The sequence below is a fragment of the Scyliorhinus torazame genome, chromosome 2 (assembly GCF_047496885.1).
Source record: "Scyliorhinus torazame isolate Kashiwa2021f chromosome 2, sScyTor2.1, whole genome shotgun sequence".
Classification (NCBI taxonomy): domain Eukaryota; kingdom Metazoa; phylum Chordata; class Chondrichthyes; order Carcharhiniformes; family Scyliorhinidae; genus Scyliorhinus; species Scyliorhinus torazame.
Window position 1 is genome coordinate 85,269,431 of NC_092708.1, and position 23,103 is coordinate 85,292,533.

General features: G+C 48.4%; 1 protein-coding gene across 2 annotated transcripts in view; it reads right to left on the bottom strand.

Annotated features, from left to right (window-relative positions):
- LOC140389267 (low-density lipoprotein receptor-related protein 2-like) overlaps nt 1-23,103 on the bottom strand; it is a 533,746-nt gene that overhangs the window by 383,357 nt on the left and 127,286 nt on the right. For both annotated transcript variants that reach the window (XM_072473460.1, XM_072473452.1), the window contains exons 5-10: nt 21,746-21,856; nt 19,507-19,620; nt 13,778-13,894; nt 9,433-9,579; nt 3,360-3,476; nt 1,743-1,871 (exon numbers count right to left, since the gene is read on the bottom strand). In XM_072473460.1, the coding sequence (XP_072329561.1) occupies nt 1,743-1,871; nt 3,360-3,476; nt 9,433-9,579; nt 13,778-13,894; nt 19,507-19,620; nt 21,746-21,856 (735 nt within the window). The remainder of the gene's footprint in view (nt 1-1,742; nt 1,872-3,359; nt 3,477-9,432; nt 9,580-13,777; nt 13,895-19,506; nt 19,621-21,745; nt 21,857-23,103) is intronic.

Below are 23,103 nucleotides of genomic sequence, written 5' to 3' on the forward strand. Positions count from 1 at the left end.
CAACAGTATCCAAAACGGTATACCTATTTTGGAGGGAGATGACCACAGGGGACACCTGCAATGCCTACCTGCTTTTTCTCTGCCTTTTGGTCACCCATTCCCTTTCTCCCTCAGCAATCCTAATCTGTGGTGTGACCAATTCATTAAACGTGCTATCCACGACCTCCTCAGCATCGCGGATGCTCCAAAGTGAGTCCATCCGCAGCTCCAGAGCTGTCATGCGGTCCAACAAGAGCTGCAGCTGGACACACTTCCCACACGTGAAGGAGCCAGGGACATCAGCCACATCTCCTCCTGTTTGTAGGGGAAACAGGACCCCAAAAGCAATGAGAGAGCCAAGACATTTGGGCATTGGTGGCTGCAGAGGACGACCACCTCAAAATGGCCGAGCAGAGGACCGACAGGCAATCATGAAACTCATGAGAGTTAGGAGGCTTCCAGCTCATATGTCCATCACTGGACATATCAAGATCCACAGTAGGCATGGGAAGAGGAGATGTAAACTCTAATTCCGTGTTTTGTCATGCGGATCATGGCACTCCAGAAAGACGGGGGGGGGGAGCTGAGACCATGGGCCTAAAGTCCAACTCCAAGGAGGAAGGATCCACAGAGAGTGCAGCATCGATGATCTTGATTTATGGTATCATCGTGAGTAATTCAGATACCCAGGGTGATGCTCTGAGGACATGAGTTCAAATTTCACCGTGACAGCTGGTGGAATTTAAATTCAATTAATTGAGCAAGTGGTGCACAGTCGGAGATGTCGGGCGCGATTCAGTGGACTCGAGTTAAAGTCCACTGAACAGCGGGTTTAGCGGGGTTTTTCTCTATATCTGCAGCGCCGAGATACACCCAGCTATCCAATGATACTTTGCCCTTTTTCTTTGGCCTGTGGGAGATTCTCTCCGCCGACGCCGCACTTAGAGGGAACCCCCTCTCACCCACCCCCCCTCAGACTTGGGGAAGTCCCAGGGGACCCTCCCTAACCCCCCTCTGCCTGGCACGGTCCCCTGGCCCTTACCCCTGGCAATGCCAACCTGGACTTTGGACACCCTAGAAATGACAGCCTGACACCCTGGCAATTCCCCAGGCAGTGCCAAGGTGCCCAGGTTCCAGGGGGAGTGCCAGTGTGCCACCCCACCCTGTCCCCGACCACCCGAGAGTCTCCAGTGGTCTGGGAGACCCCCCGGGTGCCGTTATGACTGGTCCACGTTTGCGTGGACCAGTACTTATCAGCGCCCTGGCAAGGTCTCACAGGCACGGCCATTGGGTCCAGGCACCGGGCGCTCATTTACATATTCAGGTGACTCGCGATCGGCCCCGTCTGATACCTGACTTGGGGCTCGCGTGCGATTCACCCATTGCGCCGAGACCTGCACCTGGTGCAACAGGGTCGTGCCCGTCATCTTCTGGACAATACATTAACTCATTCTCAGACTAAAACAATCTCAGGCACTGTTCGATGTACAGAAAGGGAGTTCTCCTGTCTCCTGGCCATCATTCATCCCTCAACCAATATCACTAAAACTGATTACCTGGCCATTTATATCCGTGTTGTTTGAGCAGCCAAGATCTGTACAAATTGCTATGTTTCTATACTACAGCAATGACTACACTTCAAAAGAACTTCATTAGTTGTGAAAGTACTAAAACAAAATGCACATTTATTTGTTTGTTCTAATTTATACCGAAAGAACCAAATAAGAGAAAAAATAAATAATGAGCTGATGCTGACAACTTACATGAGGCATTTGCTCGACAGTGCTTATGGTGTTCTAAGACATAGCCCGGAACACAGGAACATGCATGACTTCCAACTCGGTCTTCACATAACTGGTCACAAGCTCCCCATACAGTACATTCATTAAAGTCTAAGTCAAAAGAGAACAAAGAAGGGTTACATTTTTACAATTTTGTTTCCATCACAACTGCAGTGGGAGTTCAACAGGAGGGCCATGAATTAGGCCAGGAACTGGATCACTAAATCCTGGTTGTCCCAGCAGAGGTTTCCGCGCGTCCTTGCCATTCCAAACAAGGACAGCGCGATGTAAAAGAGAGTGTGCCAGGGAAGATATTCCCAAATTGGCAGTTTCTATGTCCTATCCTGGGAAAAGAGCAGAGGACAGAATGCCAAGTGAGAGGCAGCTTACCAAACCATTGCCCATCGAAAACGGGAAAACCCAGTTGTGTGCTGTACCTGAATCTCCCAAAAATTATTTTTAAAACATTGTTTTCTTTAGCCATCTATAAATGGAACTGATGGGCCATGTACCACTTTTTCAGCACCACCCAACCTCGTATCCATAAGACCATAGACCATAAGACGTAGGAGCAGAAGTTGGCCATTCGGCCTATTGTGTCTGTTCCATCAGTGAGATCATGACTGATTTGATGTGAAAACTCACAACTCCACTTTCCAGCCTCTTCCCCATAACCCTTGATTCCCTTACTGATTAATCTGTCTATCTCAGCCTTGAATATACGAAATAAGCCAGCCTCTAAATCCCTCTGTGGTAAAGAATTCCACCGATTCACTACCCTCTGAGAGAAGAAATTCCTCCTCATCGCTGTCAAATAGGCGACCCCTTAGTCTGAGATTATGCCCTCTGATCCTAGACTCTCCCACAAGGGAAAAGAACATCTCCCATCTCAGCAGCTACCCTGTCAATCCCCCTGAGAATCTTATATATCTCAATAAGGTCAACCCTCATTCTTCTAAACTCTAATGAGTACAGGCCCAACCTATTCAACCTCTCTTCATAAGAAAATCCCTCCATATCCAGGACCAACCTACTGAATCTTCCCTGGACGCCACCAATGCCAGTATATCTTTCGTTAGATAAGGGGAGCAAAACTGTTCACAGTATTCCAGGTTATATTAGTGCTTTGTATAGTTTTAGAAAGATTTCCTTATTTGTATACTCCATTCCCTTTTAATTTAAAGGCCAACATTGCGTTTGCCTACCCTATTACTCACTGAACCTGGGTGCTAGCTTTTTGTGATTTATGCACAAGGACTCCCAAATCCCTTGTAATCTTTCTCCATTTGAATAATAATCAGCTCCTTTATTCTTCCTACCAAAGTGCATAACCTCACATTTTCTACATCATCTGCCAAGTTTTTGTCCACTCATTTAACCAATCTATATTGTTCTACCGACTCTTTGTGTCATCCTCACCACTTGCCTATCGAGCTCTGCCACATTTTGCATGCTTCTCTGACTTGGTAGCCATGAAATATGCTCCAAGTTAGGTGGAAACCAAAGTATCCAATTCCTGATTTAGCAAGCATCTGCCATTTACGTCAGATGGTTAACATCAGATCAAATGTTAATTCCTGATATACCTGCAGCACTCACCAATGCAGGTACGACCATCACCACTCACTACAAATCCTGATGGGCAATAGCAGACTCCACCTGATGGGGAAGCGTGGCAGTGATATTCACAGCTTAATGCAGCACAGTTGCTTACACCTAAAAAAAAATGCATAATATGATTTAGGGGAGACTTTGAACAACAAAATACAAGCATTTGAATAACACTATAATCAACTGGTTTGATTTCCTTATCTCTTCCAACAAAATGTAATAAATTAAAGGGGGTGATTCTCCGAGCCCCGCGCCGGGCCGCACAATCGCTGCAACTGCGCCACGACACCGGCACCCGATTCTCCGATGTGCGGAGAATCAGTGCCATTTGCGCTGCCGCATTTGACGCGGCACCGGCCATGGGCCGCTGGAATCGGCGGGGCGCCGATTCTCCGGCCCGGATGGGCCGAGCGGCCACGCGGATACGGCAGAGTCCCGCCTGCGCCGTTCACCCCTGGACTCTGCCGGCGGGAACTCCGTGCAAAGGGCCGGGGGGGCGGCCTGTGGGGCGGGGAAAAGCGCTCCTTCACGGGGGGGGGGGGGGGGGGGGGCCTTCGATGGGGTCCAGCTAGCGATCGGGGCCCACCAATCGGCAGGCCGGCCTCTCCCCCCCCCCCCCCCCCGGGACTACTTTCCTGCGCGGCCGGCCCCTGAACTCCAACGCCATGTTGAGTCGGGGCCGGCGTGCGGAAGAAGTCCCCCGCGCATGCGCGAATTGGCGCGGCGCCAATCTGACACCGGAAAGGGAGGCTGGAGCGGCTTGATCTGCTCCAGCGCCATGCTGGCCCCCTGTGGGGGCCAGAATCGATCGGCCCTGTGCCCGTTTCACGCCATCGTGAAACGTGACGGCGTTCACAGCGGCGCAAACACATGGGCTCCATTTGGGAGAATTGCCCCCAAAATCTGTGATCTTGCATTTATTTTGTAAACTGAGCTTTTCTTGGGTACTTTGTGATATGGTACGAATTAAGTAATGGGATGATGGGAAAACTGGTCAATGGGAAGACTGGTCAAAATGTTTAATACAATGTAAGAAAGGCTGAAACTACTCATTCCAGCTCACCAGGCCCATGTAAAGAATGCTCACAATTCACCAGACCCCTATAAGAAATGCTGCCCTAACCATTTCAGACTGAAAGACTGATAAGGCCAACTCTGCATAACTTGAAGTCTGAAAAGATCAGTGAAGGTCGAGCCATTCCAAAACACCGGACCTCGGCAACTCCTGATAAAACTAACTTGTCATAACCCAGAGCTGTAGGAATTAAAACAAGATAAGTTCAGGAAGAAACAAGTCTATTCCAACCTTTCAATGTTCCCTCCAAGGACTAAATAATGGTATGAGTGATCTGACCAAAAATGGTCTGTTCTATGCTTCCGTTTGTATTTCTGATCAAACTCCTGACTATACTGTTGTCACGCAATCTTAATAATGATAATGTATAAATATTGAGCGAATTCTCCGCGAAAGCGCGGAACTTGTGAAAGACTCAGCAGTTTTGTTGACTGCTCTCTGACTTCAAGTTTCAGCCATTACTGCATGCGGTTGTTTCGAAAATAAAACTTTGTTATTCTGTCTTAACGAGTGTGTTGAATCTTTCTACTACAGAAGCGGGAAAATATTGACTTTGACAACTTGTTATGAAAGTTGAACCTTACAAGGTGGTTATGTTTTAAAATGTCTCCTCTAATTTAAGGTGAAGCAAAATGTTCTGTATGGGGGCAAGGGAATGGTGATTATACTAAACGTTCACCTGGAGGCAGAACCATGTGATCTGTTTGTCATGGAGAAATAAATCTAAAATTGAAACCTATTCAAAATCAAGTGACAGTTTTCACACCTTGGCAAGGAAAGGGACAGATAGAAGTGAGCTTGGTGGTTAGTCAGAAGGGACTTGGGACACAATCTTCAATGTAAGATATCTGTCAGAACTTCAGTGTAAAGTAAAAACTTTTAATGAGGCATATTTTGTTTGTATCAGTTAGTTAATGCAAAACATGCCCTTTTTGCTTAGCTTGATCTATTATTTGTCTGTTACGTAACATATGGCCTATGGTAATTTTAGTTTATTTGTTACAATAAAAATCTTAAAACGTGAAATCTTGTTCTTCGGTTCTTTCGGTTAGTTATTGAGGAATTCTTTTTTTTTAAGTTATCAGTTTCGTCAGGGATTATTAACACACAGGTGAATCCTTTTCTTGTCCTGACAGAGGTAGAACATTACTTTCTTTGACTACCTGCTAGGTTTCTAATAAACTAAGTATTACTATCTAGAAAATAATGCCACATATTAAAGGAGCCAACCTTGAACAATGGATTTATTATGTACCTTGAAGATTTAATATTACAGTAACGACAAAACTATTTGTCCCCTTTTTTCCTGCAGGCACTTACTAGAATATAATTCCACAAACAGCATTACTCTAGAGTTCTTCACCCAGTGATCATTCTTCAAAGATGAAAGAATATTGGCAGGCTATCTGACTGTGGAGGGCAACACAACTAAAACCAATGATGTTTTCATTGACAGTCTAGGAGTAGCCACTGTATAGCAATTAGGGGACAGAAGCTCCATGGATTTTCCCTCCCTAACCCAGAACATTGCTGTTAATTTTAGCTTCTCCCACTATTCCAGCTGTGATTAGCTACCTCAACGCAAGAGAGATTTCACCTTTGAATCATAGGATCTGTACCCTGAAAATTGCTCAAAGGGTGATTACAAAATTCACAGAGGAATTGCATTTCATCTGTCTAAAATAGAGTTTGACTTAAACATTGTCACACAAAATAATGCCTGTTGGGAATCCATGATTCTATGAAAAATTATTATTCGGGACTCAAACTGCTTAAGAAACACCTAATGAATATAAAGATGTTACATCTCCCCATTTTGATGAAAAGAAAATCTAAAAAAATGTAAGGTTGTTATGTATCAGAGAATACGTCACTGCTGGTTATGTGTCACGTGATGTGTCGTGGCTTCAGCAGAGTGTCTGGGTGGACTTGAGCAGATCACCATCTTTAATGCATGAGCAACAACTCTTAATAAACCTCTCATCGTACTTTACAAGAATCCAGAGTATGGGCACATCCATGCTTTTTCTCTTTGCAGCAACAAAGTAATATAACAAAGGTTAATAGAGGAAAATTAGGTAAAATTGTAGCCAAAGTCTGCCATGCTAGAGCAAATCTGTTGTGACTCAGTGATGGGCACAGGACTCCACGCTTAAAATATTTACTTTGGGCAGAAGAAGATCCTATAATGTGTCAATTTGATTGAATATGTGGAGATCTCCCTTTGAAATTATTATGGAATAATTTAAGATTCAGTGGATCAGTAGTAATAATCAGAGCATAAATTATGACAGTATCTGTAGTCAGTTGAAAGGAAGAACAAAAGTGTTTTGACTTCATCAAATAACCACCCGGGCAGTAATTTGACGGATTGGATGACCTATGTGACAGCAAGACCCAAGAACTGAAGCCTGAAGGCATTAATTAAGTGTGCTAGTAGGTGATTGGTAAGTTTATGTTTTTAATCCTCCTTTAAACTAGGGCAGTAGTTTAAACTGGTACTGGGAGATATGTAACATTTATAGTATAACCAGTTAAACTCTATAATATAACAACAGATAATGATATTTTGACTTTAAAACTAATTAGTTAAATAAAAACAAAATAAAGATATCAGGGCTGGCTGGTGATGTATTGCTGCTGTAGAATGTAGGTGCTGGTGGACACCTGTGTGGTCCATGGCAACTACACCTACAGTACATGTTTGCAGGAATTTCAGCTCAAAGTTGATGAGCTGTAATCTGTACTTCAAACACTACGATGCAGCAGGGAGCAGCAACGTTACCAGGATATTCTGGTTCAAGAGGCAGTTACACACCCCTTAGGCTAGGTAGTAGCCATAGTGGCCTATAATCAGGGACAGGAGGGTGTGACTGTAAGAGAAGAAGGTATCGGGATCCAGAAGGTAGTAATAGAGGCGCTGCAGCCCTTGTAATTGTCCAGAGGTTCAATGTTCTTGCTGCTTTGTGTGAACAAGAGCAGTGACTGCAGGAAGAATAAGCAAACTCCCACAGCACTATGGTGAAAGGGATAATTCAAGTGGAGGGAGCAAAAATGAATGTTGTTGCAGAAAGGGAGATTCTAGTTAGGAGAATAGACACTGTTCTCTGTAGCTGACAGCGTGCGTTCCAAAGGCTACCTTACCTGCCCGGTGCTAGGACTACAGACAGCTCAGGGCTGAAGAAGAAATTTTAGTCAAAGGGGAAGCATCCAGTTTAACTGGAGATAAAAAAATAGCGAAGCAATCAAGTCACTGGTAGAAGTGGTGTATAGGCCCCGTAACTATATAGTAGGACAGAGTAAAAATCAAGAAATAATTGGAGCTTGTGAGAAAGGTAAATAATAGTGGGAGATTTTAATCTTTAGATACATTGGACAAATCAAATTGGCAAAAGTAACCCGAAGAATGAGTTTGTAGATTGTATTTGGGACAGCTTCTTCGAACAATACATTCCGGAATCAACCAGAGAGCAGCCTGTGTGTGATGAAACAGGGATAATTACATAATAGAAGATCCTCTTAATAAGAGTGATCGTAATATGATAAAATTTCACATTGTGTGAGGAAAGAAATTTGGGTCTGTAACTAGTGTCTTAAACTTAAATGGAAGTAATTACCAGGATATGAGTTGGTTAAAGTGGAATGGTAAATAGGTAAAAAGGTAAGGCAGTAAGAGAAGCAATGGCAGACATTTGAGGATACATTTTCTTACTCTCAACGAAGATAAATTCCATTGAGAAAGAAAGACGAGACAACTAGGATGCACCATCCATGGCTAATTAGGGAAATTAATGATGGTATCAAATTGAAAGAAAAGGGACGAAATTCACCCCAAACGGCGCGATGTCCGCCGACTGGCGCCCAAAACGGCGCCAATCAGACGGGCATTGCGACACCCCAAAGGTGCGGAATGCTCCGCATCTTTGGAGGCCGAGCCCCAACATTGAGGGGCTAGGCCGGCGCCGGAAGGATTTCCGCCCCGCCAGCTGGCGGAAACGGCCTTTGTTGCCCCGCCAGCTGGCGCGGAAATGACATGTCGGGGCGGCGCATGCGCGGGAGCGTCAGCGGCCGCTGACAGTTACGCGCGCATGCGCAGTGGGGAGAGTCTCTTCCGCCTCCGCCATGGTGGAGACTGTTGCGGAGGTGGAAGGGAAAGAGTGCCCCCACGGCACAGACCCGCCCGCGGATCGGTGGGCCCCGATCTGGATTCCCCCCACCGTGGGGGCACCCCCCGGGGTCAGATCACCCCGCGCCCCCCCCCCCAGGACCCCGGAGCCCGCCCACGCCGCCTGGTCCCGCCGGTAAATACCAGGTTTGATTTACACCAGCGGGACAGGCAATTTCTGGGCGGGACTTCGGCCCATCCGGGCCGGAGAATCCAGCGGGGGGTCCCGCCAACCGGCGCGGCCCGATTCCCGCCCCCGCCCAATCTCCGGTACCGGAGACTTCGGCGGGGGCGGGGGCGGGATTCACGGCGGCCAACGGCCATTCTCCGACCCGGCGGGGGGTCGGAGAATGACGCCCCTGATGTGGATGGGTCATTAAATATATTCAAGGCTGAGTTAAACAGACTATTAATCAATGAAATGTCAATAGTTATGGGGGACAGTCAGGAAAATGGAGGGAAGGCCACAATCAGATTATCCATGACCTTATAGAATGAAAGAGCAGGCTCCGTGGGCCGAACAGCCTACGGCTGATCATATTTCTAATGATCTGGTGATTATGATCCTAAGGGGCTGAGGGGCTGGTTTAGCACAGTGGGCTAAGCAGCTGGCTTGTAATGCAGAACAAGGCAGCACGGGTTCAATTCCAGTACTCCCCGAACAGGTGCCGGAATGTGGCGACTAGGGGCTTTTCACTAACTTCATTGAAGCCTACTTGTGAAAATAAGTGATTATTATTATTAAGGGCACTGTGTTCCACCAGACCGCCGTCCAGATAATAAAGGCAAAAATTACACCCCCGTGTCTTCAAATTACTCACTGCAGTTGCTGCCTGCTGTGGTGTTTGTTTCATCTTCACCAAAGGAACAGTCCTCGATCTGATCACATAGTTTGTTGACAGGGATACAGTGTTGGGAACTCGGGCAAGTCCATTCACCTGGCAAGCAGATTTTCTGTTCCCTCCTTTCTGGTCAGAAAATGTAAAAAAATATATATTTTTAAAATCTGCAGGAGCACAGTGTGAAACATGCATTGGTTTAAGCAAACGTTTGAGCTATCTGAAAATGCATTATGTGCATTAGGCAGAGGCTGAAAAATAAAACTTCAATACAGCGAAAATAATATTACCATCGTATATCACCAAATGGGAAATACGGGGAGATGTGAATACATTTATTGGGCCAATATACATACAATATTCAATTCCTTTGCTTCATACATTGTCAGTACAATCTGTTGAAATTGCAGATGACCTGAATTATGGCTTGCACGACCTTTTGCTCATCATAAGTCATCGATACACATGACAATAAATCCAAATCCTGCAGCCCCCATATTTATGGATTCCAGCAGGATTAGTGGTCCAGGTCTACAGTAAGGGTGATGCTAGGATAATGTCCAACATCATACTTGAACAAATCTTTCAGCCTAACCTATCCAAATATTATTTAGAAAAGGGAGATGCTGTTGAAGCTTTTCCCTGTAAATAGTTCCCTGGTGCATTCTCCACAGCAACACCTTGAACAATCAAAGTCGACTTGCCAACCAATCAACATCCTTTTCTCATGGAGTATAAATTGTTGCACCTTTTATATTTGGCATTCTTGTATTTGACCTGATGACTGCAAGATGAAAAACTTCTATAATATGTATTGTTTTTGGCAATGCTCAAGTTATGTACTACCAAGCAACTGGCCATATATTAATAGAAATCTTATAATTTCCCACATTGCCTGTCTGCAATTTTCACTTCCAACTGTCAATCTTTTATTACATATTTTGTATCAGCCATTTCCCATTATAAATCCCCAAGTCGACATTCATAATCGATTTGATGATTTTAAACTTGCCATCATGTCATTATTCAAAGTGGCCTCTTTGTGACTACCAACATATTCATGAGTCCCTCTCTGGAGGTTTTATGAACCTTGATTCATCATTTTTCAATTTCTGTTGGTCAGGTTTCACTCCAACATTTAGCTTCCTTGCATCATACTTCAGATACTTTGCCAATCTTCTAACAAAATAGGGAAATAATCCTGGAGTTAGATTCAATCAGAGCCTTGGATAAAAGCAAATTACTGTGGTTGCTGGAATCTGAAACCAAAAGAGAAAATGCTGGAAAATCTCAGTAGGTCTGGCAGCATCTGAAGGGAGAGAAATGAGCTCATGTTTCGAGTCCAGATGACCCTTTGTCAAAGCTAAAAGGCACAGAAAGTGGGAGGTATTTATACTGTAGGGTGAGGGGATGAAAGATTAGTCATAGCCACAGAAACCAAGGGAAAAGAGTGCTAATAGCCACAGAAACCAAGGGAAAAGAATGCTAATAGCCACAGAAACCAAGGGAAAAGAATGCTAATGGCAGTCCTCACCGAGAACATAAGGTATGAAAGGCCAAGCAGCAGAGAAACTAAAATCAGAGGATAAGCTGTCACAGATGTAGATGTAGGAGGAGGGGGGACATGGGAGAGGGTAAAATAAGAAAAAGGGGTGAACAAAGGGGAGAAAAGGTAAGGCCAGGAGGGATAAGATAGGGAGGGGAATATATATATATATAAAGAAAGATAAGAAATAAGTAAATAGTAAAACACAGTTAAAATGAAATGGAATGAAAACAAAGGGGTCGAGGTGGGGTAGAGCTAATCATCTGAAGTTGTTGAATTCAATGTTGAGACCAGAAGGCTGTAACATGGCTAACTGGAAGACAAGGGGCAAAATTCTCACCCCCACGCCGGGTGGGAGAATCGCCCGGGTGCCACGCGAGTCCCGCTATGCTGCCCCGATGCCCGCACGCGATTCTCCCACCCACCCCCAAACCGGCGCGGCGAGAATCACGGCTGGCTGCTGGGAGAATCGCCGCTTGCCGTTGGTAACGGGCGAGCGGTGATTCTCCGGCCCGGATGGGCCGAGCAGCCTGCCCAACACGACAGGTTCCCGCCGGCGCCATCTACACCTGGTCGCTGCCGGCGGGAACAGCGCGGGAACGCTGGGGGGCGACCTGTGGGGGGGGGAAGGAGGGGGCCTCAAAAGGGGTCTGGCCCACGATCGGTGCCCACCGATCGGCGGGCCGGCCTCTCTGAAGGAGGACCTCCATTCCTCCGCCGCCCCGCAAGATTCATCCAACATCTTCTTGTGGGGCGGCCGCGGGGAGGACGGCAACCGCGCATGTGCAGGTGACATCATTTACACGGCGCTGGTCGCGTCATTTACGCGGTGCCGCTTTTACACGGCACCAATGCCGGGCGCGCGTAAATGACACGGCGCCGCTCCTAGCCCCCTGGGGGCGGGAGAATAGGGGGCTGGGAACGGCCTCCGACGCCGGAATGAAACACTCCGGTTTTCACTCCGGCGTCGGGACTTAGTCTCCCGATGGGAGAATTGCGCCCATGATGCTGTTCCTGCAATTTGTGTTGAGCTTCACTGGAACATTGCAGTGCTCAGCAAAGTGATCACCCAGTCTACATTTGGTCTCTCCGATATAGAGATCACATTGGGAGCAGCGAAGGAGCCTTACCTCCTTCAACCTCCTACTCTTCTTTTCCCCCCTTTCATCCAATCCTCATTGCCTTCTTCCCCCTCACTCCCTGCTCCTCCATCCTTCCAACTTCCCCAACCCTCTTCCTCTCCTGCAGCCCCTTCCATCCCTTCCTCCCCTCATCCCTTTTATTTCCCCCTCCCCCTAATACCTGTTCTTCTGCTTGACAATTTATTTCCTCTTCTCTCCTGCTCCTTTCTCCCTCTCTGCTCCAAATCAGCCTGGTAAAATCATTGCACTTAATATTTGCATATGAGATAAGTCTGTGAGTGGGACATGTTTCATTTACAATACATTATAAGTATCTATGGCACCTGTCTTCTCTATATTGGCACTGTAAACTCTACTTCTTATTTTTAATTTGAATTTTAGAAGCAAACAAGCCTGTTTGAAGGAAGCAAATAGGCCATAAGATTGGGAGGGTAAGAAAGAAGGAAACTGGATGGAGATGAGGGATTTATCTGGTCTTTTGTAACCTATTCTTTGAAGAGTGAGAGAGTGCGCAGTACTAATGAAAAATCATGAAGTTGAAACATTAGTCTGAGTTTTTCCGTTAGCTTTGAGACCCCAAAGTCAGAACCAAATGTGGATCCTGAACACACACTTGCTGGCAGTGGGACTGCAATTGGCTGCCTCTGACGTGACCATTCTCATAAGGACAGTGGGTGGGATTTAGATGATGACCACCCAGAAGGCTAGCAGCTCCAGAGGTTCAAGAGTGGTGGGCACTGCTGAGGCAGCCAGCAGTTAGGTCAGGATCAAATGAACTAACAATCTGAGGTGACAAACAGTTAGGCCCCTCAGGTTTAGGGCCTCCTGAGGACATTTTGGGGGTGGAGTCTCGAGTTCTCACGGCCCCCTAAACTGTCACAGGGAGGCTGCCTCCATTAAGCTGCAATCTCCTCATGTGTCACTGGAAAAATGTGCTAATTTCTCAGTTGGTTGCCCATCTCTGTGGTGCAGCAGCCAATTCCAGTTCCTGGCTGCCAGAAAGAAACATTTCCCACAGTGCCTGATGCCGCTCTCTGCTATTTTCCTGGCACCCCCCCCCCACCAATCCAGCCTCCAAACCTGCCACCCCAGGGCTCTGTCCATTAATTGTTCCCCACTCCACAATGCTGCCAGACTAGCTGAATGTTTCCAGCAATTTGTGTGGTAGGATTTTCAAAAGTACAATCCTGAAGAACTACATATTGATTTAAAGGATTCTCCTGATTCCATGGGCAGAATCTTAACAAAACTGACCCATCCACAAATTCAAAGTTTTCACATTTTAAGAATTTTCCCAGCAGCTGCTTGGCGGTTCCCCTCTCACTCGCAAACTCACACCGGCCAAATCCAGCAGTGGGTGGAATCATGCCTGGTTGCCGATCCAATGTCACTTTTCAGGCTTTAACCCCAATCCTGAGCCCGCCTTCCCTACAATACCATTCATGAACTTCATGAGCACAATAATAATGCAGTCAACCAAATGACTGAATGATAATTCATTGTGTTGACACTATGAAAATTGCTCTATCTACAATTCAAGGTTGCATGTATGATTGTTAACATCTATAATCCTCATTCAGTAGTTTACAACCTCACTCATTTAAACTTTTATGTGCTCATTGACTGCCCACATTCTTACCACATCCTCTTTCATCAGCGTTATCTCCACAGTCATCATCTCCATCACAGAGCCAATTCTGATGAATGCAATGGCCACTGGGGCAGCTGAAATAATTTCCGGTGCAGGCTGGATAAACTGCAAATCACAAGAAAGTATCACCAGTTAATCATTAGAAATGTTAAAACTCTGTCTCTTCAGAGTGTTAGAATGTATTTTTATGATCAAAATAGAACTTTGTGAATATTACACTCAATTTTGATTATTTAACCTATCTTACGTAACTAAAAATAACCTTAACCCAGTATGTTTGACCCCTAAATGTATGCCCCAATTCAATATTCATTACTTAATTGACCTTCAAATGTACAATTGCACTCACTTATATATTTCCATTCATAAAAATTATTCAGAATTGGTAAGGGCTGAAAATATGCTGACATACATTGTAATGCCAGTTATTGCATCTTTCAGTTCCTATTGTTGCAGACATGGGCATAGACACTTCACACAAGGACAACAGGCACAGGGGCTGGGATTCTCCCCTACCCGGCGGGGCGGGGGGTCCCGGTGAGATGGAGTGGCGTGAACCACTCCGGCGTCGGGCCGCCCCAAAGGTGCGGATTTCTCCACACCTTTCGGGGCCAAGCCCTCACCTTGAGGGGCTAGGCCCGTGCCGGAGTGGTTCGCTCGCCGCCGACTGGCGGGAGAGGCCTTTGGCGCCACGCCAGCCAGGGCCGAAAGGACTCCGCCGGTCGGCGGAAGTCCGCACATGCGCGGGAGCGTCAGCGGCTGCTGACGTCATCCCCGCTCATGCGCAGGGGTGTGTGTCTCTTACGCGTCGGCCATGGTGAAGACTGTGGCCGAGGCGGAGGGAAAAGAGTGCCCCCACGGTACAGGCCTGCCCGCAGATTGGTGGGCACCGATCGTGGGCCAGGCCACCGTGGGGGCACCCCCCAGAGCCAGAACACCCCCCAGGATCCCGGAGTCCACCCGCGCCGCCTAGTCCCGCCAGTAAGAGAGGTGGTTTGATTCTCGCCGACATGACAGGCATTCCAGCAGCGGGACTTTGGCCCATCGCAGGCCGGAGAATCGGCGGGGGGGGCCCGCCGACCGGCGTGGCGCGATTCCCGCCCCCGCCGGATATCCGGTGCCGGAGACGGTCAGGGCTCTCTCACCACCTGCACAGACTTTAGGCGGTATTCAACGACCCCCGCCGGGTCGGAGAATCGCCGGGAGGGCGGCGTGAATCTCACCCCCGCCGGCTGCTGTATTCTCCGGCGCCGGGGTTTTGGCGGGGGCGGGAATCGCGCCGTGCCGGTCGGTGGCCGCTAGCAGCGGCCCCCCCGGCGATTCTCCGGCCCGCAATGCACCAAGTGACCGCCCGTTTTTGGAGGGTTCCACCGGCGTAAATCACAACAGGTCCTTATCGACGGGACATGGCTCCACTGGCGGGCTCGGGAGAGCGCGGGGGGATCTGGCCCCGGGGGTTGCCCCCACAGTGGCCTGGCCCATGATCGGGGCCCACCGAACCGGGGGCGGGCCTGTGCCGTGGGGGCACTCTTTCCCTCGCATTCCCACGCATGCGCAGTGGAGGGAGACTCTCCCGCCTCCGCCATGGTGGAGACCGTGGCGAAGGCGGAAGGAAAAGAGTGCCCACACGGCACAGGCCCGCCCGCAGATCGGTGGGTCCCGATCGCGGGCCAGGCCATCGTGGGGGCAGCCCCCGGGGCCAGATCGTCCCGTGCCCCCCCACAGGACCCCGGAGCCCTCCCGCGCCACCTTGTCCCGTCGGTAAGGTAGGTGGTTTAATCTACGCCAGCGGGACAGGCATTTTAGCAGCGGGACTTCGGCACATCCGGGCCGGAGAATTGCGGGGGGAGGGGGGAGCGCCAACCGGCGTGGTGCGATTCCCGCCCCCGCCGAATATCCGGAAGCCGACCGGCACGGCGCGATTCCCGCCCCCGCCAAAACCCCGGCGCCGGACAATACAGCAGCCGGCGGGGGTGAGATTCACGCCGCCCCCGGCGATTCTCCGGCCCGCAATGGACCAATTGGCCGCCCGTTTTTGCCGGGTTCCACCGGCGTAAATCACAACAGGTCCTTACCGACGGGACCTGGCTCCACTGGCGGGCTCGGGGGTCGCGGGGGGATCTGGCCCCGGGGGGTGCCCCCAAGGTGGCCTGGCCCGTGATCGGGGCCCACCGAACCGGGGGCGGGCCTGTGCCGTGGGGGCACTCTTTCCCTCCGCACCCGGCCGCTGTCAGCCTCCGCCATGACCGGTGCGGAGAAGAACCCCCCTGCCCATGCGCTGGGATGATGCCAGTACACGCTGGCGGTCCCGTGCATGCGCCAACTCGCGCTGGCCGGCGGAGGCGCAAAACACTCCAGCGCCGGCCTAGCCCCTGAAGGTGTGGAGGATTCCGCACCTCCGGGGCGGCCCGACGCCGGAGTGGTTCACGCCACTCCTCGGCGCCGGAGTGGCCCGCCCCGCCGGTTCGAGGAGAATCCCGCCCCAGGCCTGGCAGATATGTCCTTCCGAACTTGGCCAGTTTGGGCAGTGGTGGATATACCAATCCATTCTTGGTGGTGGACATTGATGAACTTCACCAAAAGTACATTCTGCACTCTTGTCACCCTCAGTGCTTCTTTCTTCTTGTTTATTCGTTCATGAAATGTAAACATCATTGGCAAGGCTAGCATTTGTTGCTCATCCCTAATTGTGCCTGAGAAGGTGGTGGTGAGCTGCTTTCTTGAACTGCTGCAATCCATCTGGTGTAAGTACACAGTGCTTTTAGAAGAGATTTTTAGGATTTTGACCCAGTGACAGTGAAGGAATTGCAACATATTTCCAAGCCAAGATGGTGTGTGGCTTGGAGGGGAACATGAAGGTGGTGGTGTTCCCTGCATCTTCTGCCCTTGTCCTTCTAGGTGGTAAAGTTCCCAAGTTTGAAAGGTGCATTGGAAGGAATCTTGGTGAGTTGTTGCAGTGCATCTTATAAATGGTACACATTGCTTCCACTATGCATTGCTGGAGGAACGAGTGAATGTTTGTGGAAGGGGTGCTAATCAAATGGGCTGCTTTGTCCTGGATGGTGTCAAGCTTCTTGAATGTTATTGGAACTGCACTCACCCAGACAAGTGAAGAGTATTCCATCACACTCCTGATTTGTAGATGATGGATATGCTTTGGGAGTAAGGAGATGATTTACTCTCTGTAGAATTCTTACCCTCTGACCTGCTCTTGTAGCTACATATTTATATGATTGGTCCAGTTCAGTTTCTGGTCAATGATAACCCCAGGATGTTGATTGTGAGCAATTCAGCAATGGTAATGCTGTTAAATGTCAAAAGGAGATGATTTGACATTCTCTTGTTGGAGATGGTCGTTGCCTGGAACTTGTGCGACGTGAATGTTACTTGTCACTTATCAGCCCAAGTCTAAATGTTGTTAGGTGGTGTTAAACATAGAGGAGTACTAATTCATCAGTTTCAGGAGGGTAAGATGTGGCTATCAGCAGGTTTCCTTGCCCATGTTTAACCTGATGTCATGAGACTTCAGGGACCCAGAGGCAACACTGAGGATTTTCAGGACCATCCCAACTGCGAAATGCTACCAACTGTCGTGGCTGGAGACAATTTACACCTCTTTAACCTGTGATTGTCCCTCTCTCCAGTTGCTCCGTCTGGACCTGTACACTTAATTACCTGCAAAGACTTGCATTCAAAGTATCGTATTGCATCTTTGACTTTGTCTATATATATGTTTCTGGAACCCACCTCTTCATTCACCTGAGGAAGGAGCAGTGCTCCGAAAGCTAGTGACATTGAAACAAACCTGTTGGACTTTAACCTGGTGTTGTAAGACTTCTTACTGTGCTCACCCCAGTCCAACACCGGCATCTCCACATCGGGGGCGAAATTCTCCGGTATCGGCGCGATGTCCGCCGACTGGCGCCCAAAACGGTGCAAATCAGTCGGGCATCGAACCGCCCCAAAGGTACGGAATGCTCCGCATCTTTGGGGGCCGATCCCCAACCTTAAAGGGTTAGGTCGGCGCCGGACGAATTTCCACCCCGCCAGCTGGCAGAAAAGGCCTTTGGTGCCCCGCCAGGTGGCGCGAAAATGACATCTCCGGGCGGCGCATGCGCGGGAGCGTTAGCGGCCGCTGACGGCATTCCCGCGCATGCGCAGTGGAGGGAGTCTCTTCCGCCTCCGCTATGGTGGAGACCGTGGTGAAGGCGGAAGGAAAAGAGTGTCCCCCACGGCACAGGCCCGCCCGCGGATCGGTGGGCCCCGATCGCGGGCCAGGCCATCGTGGGGGCACCCCCCGGGGCCAGATCGCCCCATGCCCCCCCCAGGACCCCGGAGCCCCCCCGCGCCACCTTGTCCCGCTGGTAAGGTAGGTGGTTTAATCTACGCCGGCGGGACAGGCATTTTAGCAGCGGGACTTCGGCCCATCCGGGCCGGAGAATCACGGGGGGGGGGGGCACCAACCGGCACGGCGCGATTCCCACCCCCGCCGAATATCCGGTGCCGGAGAATTCGGCAACCGGCAGGGGCGGGATTCACGCCAGCCCCCGGTGATTCTCCGACCCGGCGGGGGTTCGGAGAATCTCGCCCCAGATTTATTTATTTAATTGAGCTTAAATTCCACCAGTTTTGAAAGTGGAATTTGAATTCATTTCTTCAGAGCAATATGCCAGCTCTCTGGATTACGACTCCAGTAACGTAATCGCTATTCTACCACTCCCATAATACAGGATTACACTACAACAAAGAAATTTAAATAACAACTGACATGGTAGAGGTTGCTATTCTAAGTCTCAACATTGGGGCAGAGAAAATAAGTATTTTTTGGCATTCTTCTGTACTTGAAAAGGAATGCGCAATGCTCTTTGGGTTCCATTTCCCAATACGAGTGTGGTTCATCTTGATAAACACTAAACTCACGTGAAAAAATATATAATTTTGAACTGCAAATGAGTCTCCACATATATCAACACATTTAAACAGAGTATAAAACAGAGTATAAAACAGAGCAGCACGTAGCATAGTGGTTAGCACAGTTGCTTCACAGCTCCAGGGTCCCAGGTTCTATTCCCGGCTTGGGTTACTGTCTGTGCGGAGTCTGCACGTTCTCCCCGTGTGTCTGCGTGGGTTTCCTCCGGGTGCTCTGGTTTCCTCCCACAGTCCAAAGATGTGCAGGTTAGGTGGATTGGCCAGGCTAAATTGCCCTTAGTGTCCAAAAAAGGATAGGCGGGGTTACGGGGATAGGGTGGAGGTGTGGGGGTAGGATGGAGGTATGGGCTTATGTAGGGTACTCTTTCCAAGGGCCGGTGCAGACTCGATGGGCTGTATGGCCTCCTTCTGCACTGTAAATTCTGCACTGTAAATTCTATGAAAACATTACATAGATCAGGCTTCAACCTCATCACTGTGCTTGTCGCAGTATCTCAATATTTTAGTTAGTGGTTTTGAAGCTGCATATTAAAAATGAGGCATTGCTTCCCCAAGTTAAATTATAGGGTAACCTATAATTTATCAGAAAAGTTGAATAAGAGTAATATAAGCTAGACCAACTGGCATCGACCTAGGCACCAGACACAAAGACATACCCTGCCCAGTTGTAGGGCACTCAATTTCAAATAGTAAACTTTCTAACTTTGTACCAAATATGCAGCAGGTTTGAGCCGAATACTTCTAATTAAGGAATTTATAAAATGACTGTTCCAGAAAATAAACATTACCACATTTTTGCTCATCACTTCCATCACCACAGTCCTCATCGTGGTCACATACAAATATCTCTGGGATGCATTCTGTGCTGGTACATTGAAACTGACCGTTGTTACATTTCTGAGCTGCAAAGGGTTGGAAAAGAGGTGAGAGAAGGTTTGGGGTAAGAAAGGGGGAAAATAAATACAGCATTCACGTTCTTTTTGGAAATGTTCAGTTTTTAAATTGTACAACTCTCGCCATCTATGAGTTGATAACTAAGTGAATCACCCAGTAAAAGCTTGAGCTGTTTGTTCAGGCAGGGCTTCAGAATATGCTGGGTTCGCTGATCTATGTGGGCAGACATAATTTACCCATGTGTCCTGCATTGTGAATGGCAATAATCAACTCAGTTGCCACTCCTGAAAACTGTCTGTTAACCCACGCTGGAAAGTATGGGCACGATCTTGCGGCCACGCTGAACTAGAAAAGCATCTCGCCGCGGCGCAGTGTGGCCGGTGAAAGCCGGGAAATCCCGCTCCCGGGATCCACCCGGCTCGCAACACCTCGCATGATTCAATGCAATGGGCGGGATCAGTTTTTGGCAAATCTGCATATTAGAGTGAGGCAGTAAGCCTTACTCTACTGTGCAGATTCCCGAGGTACCTGAGGCTTTGGGATTCAATCACTTTGCCTTGGGGACCAGACGGAACGACACTCGTGGAGGTCTCCAAGAGGATCGGAGGCCCACAGCTGCATGCCCGTTGGTGGTGCCGTCTGGGCACCCTGGGAGTGCCAGCCTGGCACCTTGTCAGTGCCATCCTAGCACCCTGGCCACCTGGGTGCCAGTTTGGCACTGTCAAGGTGCCCAGTTGGTGCTGGCAGGGGCACTGCCACAGGTGCCAAACTGGCATTTTTTACGTGGGTGCAATTTGGTCAAGGTTGCCCACCGTAGGTGTGAGGGGTGTGGGAGACCCTCCCATGTTGCGTTTGGGAATGGGGGAAGTCGGGGCCTCGGAGATTGGGATCCCATTTTTAAATGGCATCCCGATCTCTCACTACAATGGGGAGTTCGGCGAGCAGAGCTTCCCATTGTAAAAAGCGGGGCGATGTGCGGCCTCAGCCGCGTGTTCCCCGTTTAGGTCCCTTATTTAACACGAGTAGCATTGAGTAGCCATGTGCTTCCCGGCACTATGAGTGCCAGGAAACACGCGGATAAACGCGCTCGCTAGGGGACTTTGTTCCCTTTTGGGAAGATCGCGCCCTTAGTATCTAAGGCTGTCAGTTGAGAACAGGATCTATAGTTGAATAACTCACCATCTCACACTATCTCACAACTCTGTCACTCGTGAAGATTTTGGTGAGGCACCAAAGTTAAGAAAGAGGAGAGAAAACTGAATAAGAATATCTTCATGTCAAGAATTTACTCCAATTCCTATGAGGGGTTAAATAGTTTCTAACCTATTCTACTCCTACTTTCAAGCATGATTTTTCTGCCAACATTAGCAATTCAAGTTCGATTAATCTTTGTACACAAATCAAATTTTGTTTGAAGCTTACACATAGGATTGGGAGATAGCCAACAATAATGATATGACTCTCAAGATTCAGAAATGAAGCTAGTGAATACCCTCGTCCCTTCTTGAATGGAATAATTTACATGATCACCCAGATAGAAATTAGGTGGATGAAGAGTAATGAAAGGAGAGATCTTCTGGCCGTTCATGTCGGCAGGATCTTGCCGTCCCGCTGAAGGCGCACCCCCATTCTAGGTTTCCCGGCGGCATGGGGCGGATTCAATGGCAAACCCCATTCAAAGTGGCGAGACCAGTGGCTGCTGTCCAACGACGGGCCGTCTCCCACCACCGAGAAACATGCCACCGGAAAGGGGGGGGGGGGGATTGGTATGTTATTATGATTTCCATAATGATATAAATGATTTATAGCTTTTCTACATTCCACACATTGAGTACCAAACACCCAAGCATAAAACTAATGAAATGCAACAGTCTCTCATTCTAGGAACCACCAAATGTTATTTCTATTGAGCCATCCTGTGATAATTACTACCAGTCTCCATGAGTAGATAGGAAATTCTGCTGATTAGGTTTGTTGCAACACTGATTTATTTATTTGTCTGAACTGCAGCGGTTGGATTAAATTGTTTCAGACATAGTCTGTATTTCAGTATGTCCACATATCAGTGTCCTCCACAGGTGATTAGTTACAGCCAGGAAGTTAGGATCTAAACATCAGAAAAGCAGAACATACTGCAATTGTTTTCATCTGTTCCATCCCTGCAGTTCAGCACTCCATCACAATGCTGGCTAGAGTTGTAACAGGCTCCATTTGCGCACTCCATTTGGGTGCAAATAGGGTAATCTAAAGGGGAAAAAAAGAAGAAAAACAAATGACTAATTTACTTAACATTCTCTGAAGTTAACAGGCCATATACATACCACATGCATGTGTTGAGTAGAGAATGTACATTTTAGTGCTAAGGTGAAGACTCAAAATGATCCGAACATCTAAAGACTCCTGCAAGATACAGGGGGCGTCATTCTCCGCCGGCGGGAGTCTCCGTTTTGCCGGCGCCCGGGGGTTTCCCGACGGCGTGGGGCTGCCCCACAATGGGAAGCCCCATTGACCGGCCGGTGTTACGGAGACTCCCGCTGGCCGGTCGGGGCAGAAATGTGGCGGTGCGGGTAGGAGAATTTCGCCCAGGATTTTTTTAGTCTATAAAGGTTTGTCTGACAAAAAACAGTTGCCTTCACCCCTTCAATTTTCCATCCATATAAAGATTCATAAAATCAAATGACACAGATGGAGGCCATTCAGCACATATCATGTATGCCCTCACTCTGCACATGATAACTAACAAAGCTCAATTTCTAATTTAATAGTCTCAGTGCAATGCAACCAATATTTGTGTAGAGCTACCTTTTTCTTCAGTACTCTATGCCCTACTTATATTTTTCTAACAGCTTTATCAACTTGACCTCCTGCTGTTTGACGTTTTGTACATCTCACCATAAGTCTACTCTTATAAGTCTTTTAAAGATTTACATCCCACATACTTTCATTTCTAAAAGAACATGATCGCATCCAATAACACAAAGTAACTGTGATAACTTCATTTATCTTCAGCAATTAAAGTGACTTTTGAGCAAACATTTTGGGCGTGATTTACCAGCCTCGTCGCGCCCAATGTGGTGACAGAACGAGGCAGTTGAATCTCGCGAGAGGCCTCTCGCGAGATTCAACGCTGGGTGAGATCCAGATTAGCATATTTAAATGAGCCATTAGGCCTATTTAAATATGTCTGCTTCGGATTCTCCTGCCGCCCGTGACCTAATGGCCTCCCCTGGAAAACTCGCCAGGGCGCCATTTTGCACTGGTCCACACAAATATGGACCATGAGTAACAACATCTGGTGGGATCTCACAGGCCATTAGAGACTACTAAATGGCCTGCCTTTGGGTAGGATGGTACCCTGGCACTTATGCTGGCATCTGTGCACCTTGGTACTACCAGCCTGGCAACTTGACACTGCTAACCCAGACATCCTGACAGTGCTACACTGGCACTGCCAGGGTGCCAAGGTGCCAGGTTGCTCATGCTAGTTTTGG